Consider the following 16,621-nt stretch of genomic DNA (forward strand, 5'->3'; position numbering starts at 1 on the left):
CCAACACTCATCTTTTTGTCCTATGAAACTCAGGAAGACACATGAAAGAACCTAAAAACGCATTCCTTAAAGAGACTCCGTGCAGTTATTTTCAATAATTTATACACCCACGTACATGTATATTCCTCCGTGTGCATTTTTTTCTTTTTCTTTTTTGCCTTTTTACTTGTGTGAAATCAGTAGCTACAAGAACTGAAATCTACTTCTTCGGACTGTGACATTTCGGCAGGTCTCTCTCGCTGAGAAGCCCAAATGCCTGGAGCCGCACAAACTGTCCTCCTTGTCCATTGACTCACTGCTACTGCCCAGCGCCTCGCAGAGCGCGCTCAAGTAAAAGTTGCCCATCTTTTTAGCCCAGGTCTGAGTCTGCACGAATGCAGCCGTCCAGCCACGGAGGAGACACGCTGGGCTGCGAGCACAGAAGACCTGAAACCGTGGCCGCCAGCTGCTCGGTCCTCCGCACCGCCCTGCATCCCACCCCCTTTATCTAGAATTAAGATTGCGTTTTCAGCGACAGCAGCAACTACTCTAGCAACCCCTGGGATGTTGACTATGAGTTTCTTATCGACTCGCCTTCAGATTCCGTTTTCGGTAATCTAGCTGGCGAGAAGTACGACAGGAGTCCCGAGTCCTATCCACCGCCATCCGGCATCACATGGCGGGGATAGCCTGGGTGCGCCGTAGCGGGGAGGGCGGACGAAAAGATACCCCACCCACACACCACTTCTCTGCCGGTGGCTGGTCTCGCTTTGCGGTCTTTGTCCGCTCGCGCTTCCGCCGGGGCCGCGCACTCCCGCGTCTGGCCAGCAGGTGGCAGAGTTGGTTCACGTTGAGTCGCTGCCCAAGAGAAAGGCGCTTCAACCTCCCCGAGATCGCTCTCCCGTTGGGACCTAGGCTACAGAGGAAAACCCGGTCCAGCCGCGGAGGGAGCAAGAGGGGCGACTTCGGAGGAGGGAAAGAGGGATGCCCCTCGTCTGGAATCGAAGCCCCTGCAAACTTCCGCAGAAATGCACCGAGTAGCGTCAGGAGTCAATCTCCGGACCGCCGGCTGCGTTCCTGTCGCGGGACGGCGCTCAGATGGCTGCGCCCACGGGCCGGGGTCTGGGGGACGGACCACCACCCAGTGGTGCCAGCGCCCCAGAGGGTCGGCAAAGACACCCCCCGCACTTTGGCTGGGGCGGCTGCGCAGGTTTCTGTGGGTCGGGCTGCCCACCACCGTCTCCCGAGACAAGGACAGCTGCCGAACCAGCGCTGGGCAGAGCGCAGAGCGGCAGCAATCACCCCGGGCAGCTTCTGAGTTCCCATCAGCGATGTCTGGGCAGGCGCAGGTTCCACATTCCCACTCCAGCCCTTCATTCTACCCCACGCTCCCGAGACTTGCCAGGTCTGGTCCCAGGGACTCGCCCGGGCCATCCAGGGCCATCTCGGGGAGTCTTGCAGCGGTGGGGAGTCCTGTCCCGGGACCGAGATGAGATCCACCGCGTAAGCGCTGAGATGGGGCCAGAGGGGGCTTCTCCTTTGCTAGAAAGTCATTCTTTCAGCCTCTGGAGACAGTGACTGAGCCCTGCTTCCGGCCAGGCGCTGCACCCGACCTTGGGGACTCCCACTCTCCAGGCAGCTGGGAAGCTTGGGAAGAAAGGAGTAATAGAGCTACAAAACTCCCTCCAAAGAGCATTTCATATGGAGATGCGCCATAAACACACAAAAACAGAGCAAGGTAGCAGAGGGTGGCTGTGGCCCTGCGCGGGAGTGAGCGTGCAGCCCCAGCTGGGGCTCGCGGGACTCGAACACTTCGACCCTCAGAAAAGAGCAACGGTGAAGAGACAGGTCAACTTTATACTTATCTTATTGTAATAAAAGAGCTTTTCCTCTATCTCAAACCACCCGTGGGGGTAAAAAGGGTTTGCCAACCTTTCCTCGGCCTCCCCCACCTCAATCAGTTCAGAGTTTTTTCGAAGCTCCTTCTACGGCCCAGGGACTGGACCCCAGAGGTAACGTCTGGGGACCTCGCCACCTCCCTCTTGAGGGGGCGAAGACCCCAGCAGAGATCACCCACTCAAGCCCGGGAAGACTGTGCGCCCCGCGGAGCCTGGAGGGGCGGGGCTTCAAGGCGGGCTCTGCTCGGTGGGGGCGGGGCCATACCGCTCCGTCTGCGCCACCATTGGCCACAGACCCCGGACTGGCGGGCGCACGTCATGGGCCGGGCCCACCCCCTTGGCAATGTCTTCAGCCTGCTGCACTCCTAACTTAAGCATTTATTCCACTGGGATAGAAGCGGCAGGAGCAGCGTTGGCACCGGCGAACCATGGCTGGGATTTTCTATTTTGTCCTCTTTTCGTTTCTCTTTGGGATTTGCAACGCTGTCACCGGTTCCAGGGTGTACCCCGCGAATGAAGGTAAGAGCGGGGTGGCCTTTCTGTGGTTGGGGACCGAGAGGGAAAGATCCGCGGGTGAATGTTCCTCGTGAGCGCACGGATGGCGGGTGTGGGGGGATCTCCGCGTGAGCGGTGCATCCCGACTCTGGAAAAGGGGGGCCGGGTCGAGGAGATCCGCGAAGGGGCTGCGGGGAGCAGCCGAGCAGCCCGCCCTGTGGCGGTGACCCGTGCTTGCGGCGAGGCTGCCCAAGTTTGTAGCAAAAGGACAAAGTTTATCTGCATCCACCGGCGAGGCCACTCGAGGCGCCCCGAGGGAATATACGGGAGCCCACGCCAGAATTAAAATAATAATTCTGTGGCCCTAATTCTCGCTTCCACCACTCCACCCAGCCTCGGTCGAAGGGGAAACCGACGCCTGGCGCGCGGCGAGGGCTTGGTGTTCCCGGGTTCTTATGAAAGCCTTGCGAGCTCTGCTTTCTGCAAAGTTTCACGAACCCAGCGCTTCCCGCACCCGGCTGCAGCCGTCGAGGTGCGGGTCGCCGGTCGCCGGTGACCTGATTTCTAGCATCTGGCGTCAGACATCATTTCCCCCCGCTGGGGTCTGCGCCCCGGGGGTGCGATCGCTGTTTTAAGGGGCCTACGCTCCTCAGATCATTCCGCGGACCTGGGGAATTCGCCCTCAAGTTGAATATACTCGAGTTTTTGCATTTTGCCCCAGAAGTGTACACGGGTTAGTTCGGAAGGAATGTGCGGGACCGACCCGACGCGTCTGGGTGCGCGGTGTACTGCGCCTCTATTCGGACGTGCTGGAAGGATTGTGTGTGTGTGTGTGTCGGGAGGTGGGGGTTGATCATTTAGTTACTGATGATCTCAGGGAAAGACGAGTTGAGTGTGCGTGTGTCTGTGTGTGTGTGTGCGCGCGCGCAAATGCGTCTGTGTGGTGCGTGGGTGCCCGTGTGGACGCGGACGATTGCGTGTCTGTGTGCGAGTGCCCTAATTGTGTGCGCGTGTGTTCCTGCGAATGCTCGTGCTCGAGCCTGCGTGCATCTAGCCTTGCATCTCACCGACTCCTTCACCCCTCCCCACTCTCCCATCCATCCATTCATCCATCCATCCATCCATCCATCCATCCATCCATCCATCCATCTATTCATTCGTCCATCTCCAGGATCCGTCCATCTATCCCTGTGCAATCTATCATTTTCCCTTTTCCGAAGGAGGGAGCCAAAATCCAACTTAGCCCTGGCTGCGCGGCGGGTACCCAGAGCTCGCCAGGCGGAGGCTCGGAGAGTCACACACCTGCCGGCAGACGCTGCTTGAGAGCAAAGGGGCGCTAGCTCACCGTCCGTATATCCTCCCTCCTTCCGACGTGGCTCCAGGAGCCTTCTCTGCCGCTGCCGCCCCTCGATCCGCAGGATCATTTCTCTTAGCCTAATCGCCGCTCCCGCGTTCTCCCGACTACTTCTCACACTTGTTAGGACGTCCCCCGAGACCTCACCGCACCAGGCCCAGAGATTTTCTTTTTACCCCTTTCTTGCTTTTTATTTTGGAAGCAAAACTTGGGAGCCCTACACACAAAAAAGCGCTGATGGAGCTGTAGGCTGATGCAGAAAGAAGGGGGGGATGAGTCCCCCCCCTTTGGACCCCTCCTCTCCCTTGAAAATTAATTCATTTTGTTGCTTTTTATTCCCATCACGTTTCCTTTTCTCCTTTTTACCCTCCCATTCTGCTCCCTCCCTTTTTTTGTAAATTGGGTCTTATTGTTCCCTTTGTGTCCCTAATCCACCTTACATAAATCCAAATGGTTGCAGCGGGCTTTTCTCTAGGGACCGAGAAGAGAGAACGAGGCCGGGGGTGGGGCGCAACTCCGGGCGGGAGCGGCCCGGAGAAGGCTCTACATTTTAAAATAATTAACAGACCCCAGGAATTCAGGCTTCTCGGGAAAACCAGGAGAAAGAGGCTGATTTTAACTCCTTTGACTTCGGGGTGAAATGAGAGAGGGAAATGAGCAGAATTCAGGGGTCTGGGGGCGAGATTGAGAGTCGGCGTGGGCAGGAGCAAAGATGAAGACTGCCCATTCCCACCCCTCCCCCAGCCTGAAGAGCCGGGCTTCGCTGATCAAATTAATAACCCAGTGGTTCCTTTGAGATGGGCCTTTCGACCTCCAGGCCTGCAGATCTCGGTGGGAAAGGGAACTTGGAGAGGTTGGCAATTTACTGCGTGCTTTTAAATGTCCTAGGTGCCTAGGACTGTTCCCGCCTGGGTGGGGGACAGCCTTTCGGTAGCCGCCCTCCTAGTTCCCCTAAGCTTTGACGCGCACTTTTTACGTGTAGCACAAGCATGCTAAGTATATTAGGCAGCACTCCAGACCTAAAACTCAAACCAGTGGTTTCCTCTTGGGTGGAAGAGGAATCTCCGACTGTCCTCAAACAGACCTGGCAAAGAGTATACTTCAGTTGACTTGCATTCTAATTCTACACGTCTGCCATTCCCCCTTCTGAAACTTTGATATTTAAAAAAGCAGCGGATACCACATCCAGGGCCAATTTATTTGGTGGAAGAGGCGGAAAAATGGTAAGGGAGAGAGCCTTTTCGTGACCCTTTGAGTACTCTCAGATAGAATTCACTTGTGGCTCTGTCACCATGATGATGAGTTATGTGGTCATCTGAAACTTACAAAAACAAATAACTCCAGTCCATACGGGACAGAGATGAATGCAGATTTTGCTCTGGAGTGCAACTGCCCTACATAGATATATTTATTTTTTTGAATTGTACTTGAGATTCTCTATTCATCCTTTTAAGAAAATGAATCAACTGAGTCTTGGAATGGAATTTTAAATGCTAAGCAAGTAAAATAAATAAGAACTTGCAGATTTAAGGAGGGGAGAAGATCAAGTGAGTAATGATTATTTACATAAGTGAGACTAAGTTTAGGTTTTGATCAGAGTTGGATATGCACACCCTTAGCACATATGGAAACGCTCAGGCAAATGGTTTTCGTAGTATTGGCTTTTTGCAATTGGAAATTAATCTATTTTTCTTTCTCTCTCTCTCTTTTTTTTTTTGCAGTTACCTTATTGGATTCCAAATCCGTTCAGGGAGAACTTGGGTGGATAGCGAGCCCTCTGGAGGGAGGGGTAAGTTCCGAGTCTCTCTCTGCTCAAAAGGGTAAAATGGAGTGATTAGCAACTTTCTGAGAGTCCTAATGGCTTGATTCTTGTTGATTGTGGTGAGGGGGTCAGATTACCGCCATGGCCTATGAAGTGAATTACGCTTTGTTGCAGAAATCCTATCCTCCCCTTGGACAAGTCTGTCATGGAAGACGTAGAAACCAAAAGGGCTGAAAGCGTTTTCAAAGTCAGAAGACTGGTGGTAGAGGTGTAGCCTTAGATGCCTATTTTAAACTAAAATACTGACAAGAAATGCACTCTGGGGACCAAATTAGAATTTATGCCTATTACTGTGATGGCCATGAAGTCCTGACAGGGTTAACGTTAGAGCAATATTTTGTTGCCAGATGAGGAAAATGAATCAATAAGGATACCGGGCAGAAAACACTTCTAACGGTACCCAGCATAGATATAGTTTGTGCACAAGCTCCTTACCTTGCTATCACAGTGACCTTAAATCAGCTGCTATTCTCTTGCACACTCACAGAGAGCTTTATGAACTTGTGCCAGGGGCACGATATATGCAGAAAACACCACAAGCTTGAGTATTGTTGGTGCTAGATGTGAAACATTTAAGTATTTGGGCTGGGATCTTGGGGCATGGGAGTCTGGGTTATAAAGTATCAGAGAGTGCATCACTGTTCATTACTTCTCAAATTCGCCATCACTGTCTCCAGTGGAAGATTCAGAGAATAGAATTAGGTCAATGACCACATTCTCCTACTCCCCCCCCCCCCCCCCCCCCCCCCCCCGCCCCCCTCCGCTACCCTCCTTGTAACAGGTCAGAATGAATCAGCTTTGGAAAGAAATCAGTACAGTACATATCTCTGGCTTCTGCCAAATTGAAATAACTCTCAAAGCCTTTAAAAATGAAGCATATCATCCTACTTTTACATGCTTGATAGTCTATGACTGAGTCAAGTGATTAAAAACAATAAGGATGAAAGAAAGATTAGGAGTCTTTACCAGGCAAAAATTGTTGTTGCCAGCATTTGTATGGTGCTTAACCTGTCCTTTGAGTAAGCAATAAAAGATTAAAAAAATATGTGAAGATTCATAAAACTATTGTAGAAGACAGGTTTCAAAAATAAGACAAGGCAGGAAACAGTCATGAAAATGGAGACTTTTAAGCTGTCTTTTTTCCAAAGCGGATCTTGTAATCCATTTGAAATAAAACGGAGATTTCCCTGCCTTCCTGGTTTTCTGCCTGAACTTGACTGCAGTTGGTCGGGTCTCTGCTGAAAAAATTCCAGTCTGCCCTCAAAACCATTTTTTTAAAGGAAGGGAGAATGATTGGCAGGCCTCTGGCAGTGTAGACAGGCTGTATTCACTGCTGATTGCAGGCAATTGCCCTCATCCTTTGAATGCGAAGAAAGGTACAGCTTTATCTTGTGAGAGTCAGACTCTTGTTAATCCTATACCCTGGAAAGGTCACTGATTCAGGAAGCCTTTCCCATGCTACACCAGGGCTATTGCTCTGTAGGTTGAATGTATTAGAACTGTCTGCAAAATTGAGGATGAAAGGTGTCAGTACTTGCACTAAAATTTTTAATGAGCCTTATTTTTCTTACTGGCTGCTCTCAAGTTTGAAGAGAGAATGCATCAGATAGGATTCTGGATCTGACTTGTTATATTCAATATACATGGACCTGTTTAAAAGCAAGGGATGATACAGTTTTGAGTACAGTCTATGGTCCATCTAGTTTCTGAAAAGCTTTTATTGCAATTTAATATGCTGTGGACTTACCCCGCCCCCACCCAACCCCTTCTCCAAACTGCTGAAAAAGCACCTGGTCACGTTTTCTAGCCACAAAACTTCTCTCGGTTATCTCAAAATCTCTTAAAAAAAAAAATACTATGCATACTGATTGTTGTATACAACCTAGAACTTTTTATGGACTGAGTGTAGTCAGTTTTATTCTATCCTTAAATATGATGTGTGTAACATTTTAAGTATTATTATAAAGGGTTAGAAATAAAATTTTATTTGTGCATAAGAGAAATAATTGTTCCAAACTATATAGTAGCCATTGGGAAATTGTGTGCCAAATTATAAAGTTTAATTCATCTCCAGATTTTGCAATAGAAGAGGACTTTTTCAGGCTTAGAGTGACAGATGAATTCGACATCTACCAAGTAGAGATGGATTAGCTTTCCAAAGTTCTTTCTAGCTGAGGGGAAGAGCATATTTGAGTTTTTGGATTATTCTGAAATCTCTACTTATCGTTAGAACAGACTACATCTTTCTTGGCTGGAAATTTGGGATTAGAGATTTGTCCAATAATGACATTTATTTGTTGTTATTATTTTTTTTAAAAAGAGAAAGAAACCTTATTTGACAATACCACCAAGTAAAAAAATACATGTGTGAATATATATATATAGTCAAAGGCAATGCTGCTCTCTTGTTTTTCTATCAGAACAACTAAGTATAACATGAGAATAATGGAAAATGATGGTTCCTGATGGCAACATTGTAGCAAAAACCTAATTTCTTGGCAGTGTTCATTTAAAGGAGGATATTGAGTTTCTGACATTGTTTGTATAACACAAAACTAAGGGGAGATTTGTCATTGTTCTGGTGAATTGATCAGTGTGTTTAGACAATCAAGTTCAGCCTGGAAAATTCACATTAAACCTGAATTTCCCTGTACGAACTCTGTGGAGATATCCCTATGTGCTTTCATTTACATTGATAAATGTGTTTTTCCATATTCCTTTTGTTCCGAGATGAGAAGCATGCTGAGTAGTTTTTTTCAAGGTGGTGATCTATTTTGAGATTTACATGAATTTCCCCAAATAAGTAAATTATCGGTGATTTATTACTTAGTGGATAAAAAGAAATTTTAATCACCACAGGGTACTTATCCCTCCCAGTTCCAACTTTCATAATGGTAGCAGATGAAAGGGACACAGAAATTTATGCATTATGGCCCTTCACATAGTAACATTTACATCCATTAATAGTTTTCCAATGCACAGAAGGAAAACCTGTTAAAAGACACATTATGATTCTATGTACTTCATTTTATTGAATGGAGCTTTAAGTGGAACTACTATAGAATACAATTTTTTTAACTGTCTTTTTTTCTTCTAATTATATTCACATGTTAGAGACATAAGATGATTTATACCAAATCTATATAAATGCACTATTGTAGATATCAATGCCGCCTATCACCCTTGCAGTAGCCCCCAAACGATCTTGCTGCTTTTAGGATTGTTTTTAAAAGCTATGGCGAGAGTGAAATTGTTACTCTAGTCACAATGAATTCAGATGGTCTCACCCCTGGAATCTTTATATTAGGAAGTAGATTACAAAGAAAACTAGCACCCTTCTTTAATTTTCTTGAGCTTTCAATGGCAAATACTACTTACTATTTTTTTCAGTATCCTCAGGATATTTAGAAGCAAAGCATGTATGTATTCTTGTTTAATTATGTGTCTATCTTTTCAAAGTAGGAACAATATACTAACACTTAATTGAATACACGCTTCTGAAAAGTGTTCTGGCATTATAAATGGCCATGCGTTTGAGAAATCAGACCAGAAAGTTTACTCTCTGTCTTCCCAGGATTACAAAAACTAGAATAGTGAGATTTTCTTTTCCCCTATAGAGTAGTGACAGTACCAAAAAAAAAAAAAGAAAAAGAAAAAGAAAAAAAAATCGACTGACATTTTTTTAGGTATTAGAGAGCAAAGTTCTGACAGGAGCACCACTAATTAACTGATAATTGTCTTCCTTTGGCAAGCTCTGCTCTTCCTGCTCTTAATTTGCAGGTCTCTGCTCTGTTGTTGAAACAATATGCATACTAGTTTTTCATTTATGAGTAAATTTGAACTGTTGCCACCTGAAACTGTAGCTGTTGTAATAGGTGAATTTGAGGTTATTAGACCACCACAAGAAACTGCTGAGAACCCATAAGCAATAAATCCACCATTGCCTCTGGATTTAAGGCAAAAGAATGAAACAATTAAAAAAACACTTCCCCAATAAAATACCATTTTATCTCCTCAAGATGCTTTCTTAGTGAGGATTGGTGCTCAGCAGTTTTCTTGTTGGAACAAAAATCACCATTTCTTATGGGAGTAAAGTAGGATTGACAGATAGCTGCATGATGAAATTTTGTAATTGATACATTTCCTTTGGCTCTCTGCAGTGGGAGGAAGTGAGTATTATGGATGAAAAAAATACACCCATCCGAACCTACCAAGTGTGCAACGTGATGGAACCCAGCCAGAATAACTGGCTCCGAACTGATTGGATCACACGAGAAGGGGCTCAGAGGGTGTACATTGAGATCAAGTTCACCTTGAGGGACTGCAATAGTCTTCCGGGTGTCATGGGGACTTGCAAGGAGACGTTTAACCTGTACTACTATGAATCAGACAACGACAAAGAGCGTTTTATCCGAGAGAGCCAGTTTGCCAAGATCGACACCATTGCCGCCGACGAGAGCTTCACCCAGGTGGACATTGGCGACAGAATCATGAAGCTAAACACTGAGATCAGAGATGTGGGGCCATTGAGCAAGAAGGGGTTTTATCTGGCTTTTCAGGATGTGGGCGCCTGCATTGCCCTGGTATCGGTGCGCGTGTTCTACAAGAAGTGTCCGCTCACAGTTCGCAATCTGGCCCAGTTTCCAGACACCATCACAGGGGCCGATACGTCTTCACTGGTGGAAGTCCGAGGCTCCTGTGTCAACAACTCAGAAGAGAAGGATGTGCCAAAAATGTACTGTGGGGCAGATGGCGAGTGGCTGGTACCCATTGGCAACTGCCTATGCAATGCTGGGCATGAAGAGCGGAACGGAGAATGCCAAGGTAAGACGAGCCATATTGTACTTTTCGTTGGGGCTTAGTGCACGTAATTAAATCAGAGATGAGACTAAATGGAGTAAAGCCAGTAATTAGCAGCCCCTGTGGGATGTGGTGGGACAGAGGCGTCTAATGAGTAAGTGCTATAGCTCCAGGTGGCAAGGCTAAGATGGTTCAAACGCTGACAAAATAAATGACGCTGCTGTAATCAGCAGAAGGCCAAACACACTTGCTAACCGGCTCTTAGACCTGAACTGGCTTGATGCGCCCTCTGAAATGTGAATGAACGAGCTGAAGAACGGGTGTGATTGATCCATACTTAAAGAGAGTGGACTCCTTTTCGAACCCTGGTAAATGGTAAACGTCTCATCGCGTGTATATGTACATGAACAATTTACATGTGAAATTAGGATTGCTTTGTTCCCACTCCTTTGAGCCTTATGAAGAAAGTCTAGTTTTCCCTGCTTGTGGAGCAGTGTAGACAAGGCTCAACAGAGTGTTTTAAGTGCATTGGTTCCACTGAGCACCCATTGATAAGGGGCCCTAAGTGAAATCCATCTTGAGGAAAGACTTCTTTATTTCCCCAAGGAGGTGATAAAGAGCTAGTAAGAGGCTTCTATTTGATCTGTCTGTGGGCAGAGGCAATATTAAATTGTGATCCATTTTGGTTATTGAGGTTTTGAAGAAATCTAGGTGTTTTTATCATGTTGATTTGTATGTATCATATTACTAAAGTGATTCCTTTTTCTCACCTAATGTTTGGTGTATGCAATTCCTTCTTCCTTTATGTCCCCTTTCTGTTGGAATACTGGGAAGTCTGAAAGTTTTTTTCTTATAGCAACTTTGTTTCTGAGTAAGAGATGAGAGAAATTTATCTGTATATGGATAGCTCACATCATATGTGGAGTGAGGCTTAAAAAAATCAGTTATCTGAGGCTTTTTAAATTTTTGCTTGGCATTTATTTTTAGTGGTTATCGATAGCCTGCTGCTGCCAATCTTATTATGGTCACTACTAAACTCTGGAACTCTGGTCCCATCTATGGAATAGATCAGATTAATCTTTTTCTCAGGGTAATTGTTGAGCTGTAGACGGAGTTGCCCATGGTTCATCTGATTTGGTGATTAAAGACCCCGAAATAGCTGACTGCCAAACAATCTGTCTGGCATTTCAACTATCTTAATGACAAGCTGGGATTAACTATGGGAAATCCACTTGACTAACTTGAAATCAACAGTTATAACCTAAAAAAAAAAAATTGGCATTTTTAGTAATTCGGTTTCATAAAGTTATGCGTTTCTCCTTTCATAGTTTATACTTTCCTCAAGTGTCTTTCCTGATTTGCTTTAGTTATTTCTAGGAGTAGCTAACAATGAATGTCTTTTTATTTAATTGTAAATAAAGCAGAATAAGGGCTGCCTGCCTTTTTCATTGTCATAAAATAATAAGGTAAATTTGTAAACTTAAAAATTTAAAAGTTAGAATTCAAAGGATGTTTTTACCATTTAGTTTCTGTTGGCTTAGCAACTACTAGATAAACTGTATCAAATTGAAACCCTGAAGTATGTTCTGGTATTACTATAATAAAGTATACTGTTAGTGGCACCTGAATTAGAATAATCATAGAAGGAATAGTGAAATGAACAGGGCAGTGACAACATATCACACTTCAGAATAAATTATTCTGCCTGTTCATTTTTTGTAAGATAGGACTTGCACATCTCTACATGTCAAGGTTTACATATATATATGTATATATTCAACATCATTGTCTTCCATTTTCTGCTCAAATGTTCACATGTCTGGCATTACTACATCTCTCTATCCAATGTCATTGATTTTCAATTGTCACAGAGCCCGGTAACTCATACATTGCTACAGTGAGAAACTCCTGACAGTTTTACAACCTAAATTAGAAGGAAAAGAGAAAAAGATGGAGGGAGCAGTGAATGTAAAGGCAATTGAACATGTTAGTGGTTTGCTTTATGGAAATAATCTTGGGAACCTAGTCAATCATGTGGTTCATGGAAGGGGAGGAGCTCAATGTTTTAGGTCCAGTCCATTTCTAAGCAAACTGTTTCCGACACAAAGTCGGATGTTTAACAGATTGAGAAGGTCGGTTGAGCCACTTTTAAGAATCTTTGGCGATTCCTCACATGCTATGCAGTTGCTACTCACAGAACGATGAACTCTTTCAATAAGATACTTTTTGCACAAAACCTTGCACTTTGCTTGCTTGTTTGTTTTTAATACTACCAAGTAAGAGTCTCTCATGAATTTAGGAAGGAAGGAATAACTACAATGACAAAGGATTCTTAAATTCCAAACTGGAGTGAAACTTTAAAAGATGACTCAAGATTGTAGAAACTATAGGAGTAATAGAAATGGTTGTCTCCATCCTTGACATCATTAGCGGGTATCAGAGAAGCATCCAATTGAAACAGAAAGAACATCAAGACAAGGAAATGTGTCTCAACTTGGTCACTTAGCTGAATGTTTATTAAGCCCTCAGAGTCTTGGTTTGTTCATCTATAAAATGGGTTAATAATAATTGTATTTGGCTTACATACTTGCTATGAGGACACGGTGGTGTGCGATGAGTAGATTACACAGCACAAAACCAGTGTTAATGCTAGTTTTTTGTTGTTGTTTTTTTTAAAATCCTCTGCTCTTCCCAAGGATATGGCTGATGACTTTTCTTCTGATGACTTTTAAAAGTGTTGGGTTGAAGTAGTAAAAGGGAACTCATCTCTCAGCCCCACTTGGAAGTCAAGGTTAAACATAGGAAACATTGCCTTGCCCTAAAAAAGAATAATGTTGTTTTCCCAGTTCATATTGCAAATTGTATTTGGAGAGCGTCATTTTTTTTCCTCCTCTGTAGGAAAGAGAACTTTGAGTGAGAGAAAAGTAATTTGGGGGTGGGACAAAAAAAATGAGGGTGTAAAGAGAACTGAAGAAGAGATATAATGGAAGACTGTTAAGTCTTCAGCGCTTTGGCAGCAGGCTCCTCCTCAATTGTCTTTTCAATGGGTCTACTCTGGCAGGACAAATAGAAGAACAGGTGAAAGGTCACCTACTTCCTCATCCATCTTCCTTGGGGTCTGGGAGGTCAGAGTGAAGATTGATTAAGATCTTAAATGTTTGACAAAGGATCCCTGGGCAAAAATGGGCAGGGCGGGTGGGGGCCTGGGGTGTGCTGTTGTTTAAGCATAACCCTGGTCATATGCGGGAGTCCTCAAGGGGACTTGGGGACAGAACTACACTTCCTCTTGGAGTTCTTACTTCGAAGCAGTACATGCTAATGGAGAGAAAGGATGAAGAGCCGCGTCAAAAGGGCGGCAGGGTGGCAGCCGCTTTGCCCTCTAAAGCAGCCGCAAGTTCATTCTGTTTTTGAATAGCATTTTCTGAACCTGTTTGACTGAGTCTCAGCAAATCTCAGCGGGACAACAAAGAGTGTCAGCCACTCATCTGTCCTCCTCAGGAGGATGGCTGGCCGGAGTTCGCAGTGGCAGTTTGCACTAGCTTTGTGACTGGGTGCAGAGGATAAGAAACCAGCCTAGTTAGTCTAGTTACCAGTCCTCCTCAGATTGTCAGAGAAAGGAAACAAAGTCCATCCCAGACATCACACACACGCACACACACATGCACACACACGCACGCGGGCACACACACACATACACGCGCACACACATGCACACGCACACACACACACTGAAGAAATGTCCTAGATGTTTGACAGGGTTGTTTCCATTACCTCGGAAATAATAAGTAGAAGGAAGAGAGGGAAAATTCTTTATGAACTTATTTTTTTGTTTAATTAAAAAGCTGAAAAATGAAAGGAAAGTCACAGATTTACTCTTCGTGAAATATTAATAAGCAATATTTTCAGAGAGACTATAGAAATATAAAACTAATAACAAGAAAACAGTCTTATAGAGTCACTCTTAAGGCCTAGTAAATAATCACGACTGTGACAAAAATGTAACCAGGCAGACACAGGCCTTGCTGAAATATACAATTTTGCTATAGATTCTTTGGGGTCATATATATATGTAGGACTTCTATTATATGTCATTACACATATGATGCCTTCATATCAGCAAAAGGTATCTTATTAAAAGCTCTTCTGAGAAAAAAATAAGACAGAACTACTTTGATGGCTGTAAAATAGAAATATTTCAAATCTGTGCTCTAAAAAGAGAAACAGCTGCTAAAAAAAAAAAAAAAGATTGCTTTGTTTTCTTAAGGACCTTAGGAGAAAGAAATGCTGGAAAGGAAGCATTTAAAATATAGTTCAGAGAGATGCTGTTTCATATCCTTTCCAGTTTTGAAATTTTCTTCTACCTTTGAATCATGTCTTTAAGATTCAATTGCTTGAAACACATACCTGCTTTTATCTCTGGCTTTGAAGCGTGGCTGTGATCATTGAAAGATGCAGTTCTTCATATATGAGAAGAAGGGGGTTTAATTATTGTCCTTTTTCTGTTATACTTTATTTCTTCTTCTTGTGTAACTGGACTTCTTTTTGAGTGTGAATGATGCAATGGTCTCTATTTTGGGTTCACCAAAGCATCACATAGGAATTATCTCAGTTAGGGATTTTCAAATATAGTACTTAAGATTTGATGACTTATTCTAGTCTAAATGAGCTTCCTTGTACCTTTTTAAAAAATGAACTAAGATATAATTATTCTTTTAAGATACCAGTCTTTAGGAAAAGGATTGATTTAATGGTTTCTCAGTCGCTATTGTGCAAAGCAAAGGTGGTCATGATATAAATTTGAATTTCATATCATTAAAATTTACTACTTAAGTGATTTTTTTTTGCACTTAATTGATGAATTTAACATTTTCAAAGAACTTCATGCTTAACTCTAATTTTTTTATGAGTTACCACTGTACAATTTGGCAGGTAACCCAAATATATCTTTATTACATGTATTAAAATATTAATAGAAATGGAATTATCCTCTTAGTTGTCATTTTGGTTTTATAATACTCACCTACGATCATGGACATCGTTCCATGTTAGAAACAATAACTTCTTCATTCAGTAGATATTTAGTTTCTTCATTTTTCCTGGTAATATTTTTAAATAAACACTCTAATTCATAACTTTATTAAAAAAACTTAATGATTAACTTTGCTTTGTAATTTTTCTGGCTTTATCTTGGACAAGTGAATTTAGTAAAACTTCTTTATCATGAGAACGTAAACGGAGGAGTGGTGTCCAGACAAGTAACGGCAGAAACGATTATGGAACATGGTGGGGTCTCATTAAATGTTCATTAAATGAGTGAATAAATAAATACGGAAGGAATCGTGGTCCATTTTATATTAAACTTTCATTTGGTGGAGCAATGTTTCATGGAGTCAACGCGATATATCAAAATCTTTGTATGTGACTAATGTATTCATGAGGTCCTTGTTTATAATTCCTACTTCGATTAGGCTTTAAGTATTTTCATCATTTTTATGAATCATCTCTGTGCTTGAAAGTTCAGCTCGTGAGTTTACACCGAGTTATTTTAGTACAAAATGGCTAAACCTTTGCCTTTGGAGTTTGAGACGAGTTTAGTTTCCAGTTGTGCTATTTAACCAGATGAGTCATCATGGATACTAACTTAACCCCCTAATCTCAAGTTCACATTTTGCAAATTGATGGCAACCGTATGTTGTTATGTAGGACACACACATATAAGCATGTATGCATAAAGGGTTTAGCACAGAGCCTAGAATCATTAGTAAGTGAAAATCATTATTGTTAACTTTATTGCTGTTAAATAGAAATATGGCGTCAGTATGGGCTGTTGACTGCTTTCAACAAGGAAAGCCGTTCAGTTAGTTGCAGAGTAGAGGTTTTTTGTTTTGAGGGGAGCGATGATGACAAATAAAGGGTAAGGGATGGTATGAAATAGCTGTTCTTGTCTGTATTGATCAAATCTTCGGTTCCCCAAGTTATTGCACTAACGCAGTGATTCTCAAAGTGTATTCCAGCTGGATTCCCTAAGACTCTTGCATGGAGTCTGCAAGTTAAAACTTTCTTAATAACACTAGGATGTTATCTGCCTTTTCTTCTCTTCCTCTCATACCTGGAGTTTTCCAGAGGCTGCCTGGTGTGTGATGTCTTATCAAATTGAGTACAAAAGCAAATATGAGCTGTCCTCTATTAAGCCAGGCATCGAAGAGATTTGCAAATAAATAAGTAGATACCACTCTTCTCACTAATTTCTTTTGTTGAGGGAAATATAGTTAT

The 16,621-nt window shown here is 43.5% G+C and overlaps 1 protein-coding gene across 1 annotated transcript in view; it reads left to right on the forward strand.

The window, feature by feature from the left end:
- The first annotated feature begins 2,228 nt into the window (after positions 1–2,228).
- The window catches only part of EPHA4 (EPH receptor A4), a 146,723-nt gene continuing 132,330 nt past the window's right edge, over positions 2,229–16,621 (forward strand). Inside the window, exons 1-3 of the mRNA XM_023529718.1 lie at positions 2,229–2,396; positions 5,448–5,515; positions 9,709–10,372. Coding sequence (XP_023385486.1) covers positions 2,306–2,396; positions 5,448–5,515; positions 9,709–10,372 — 823 coding nt within the window. The 5' untranslated portion in view covers positions 2,229–2,305. The remainder of the gene's footprint in view (positions 2,397–5,447; positions 5,516–9,708; positions 10,373–16,621) is intronic.

Source organism: Pteropus vampyrus, unplaced genomic scaffold, assembly GCF_000151845.1.
Source record: "Pteropus vampyrus isolate Shadow unplaced genomic scaffold, Pvam_2.0 Scaffold42, whole genome shotgun sequence".
NCBI classification, from domain to species: domain Eukaryota; kingdom Metazoa; phylum Chordata; class Mammalia; order Chiroptera; family Pteropodidae; genus Pteropus; species Pteropus vampyrus.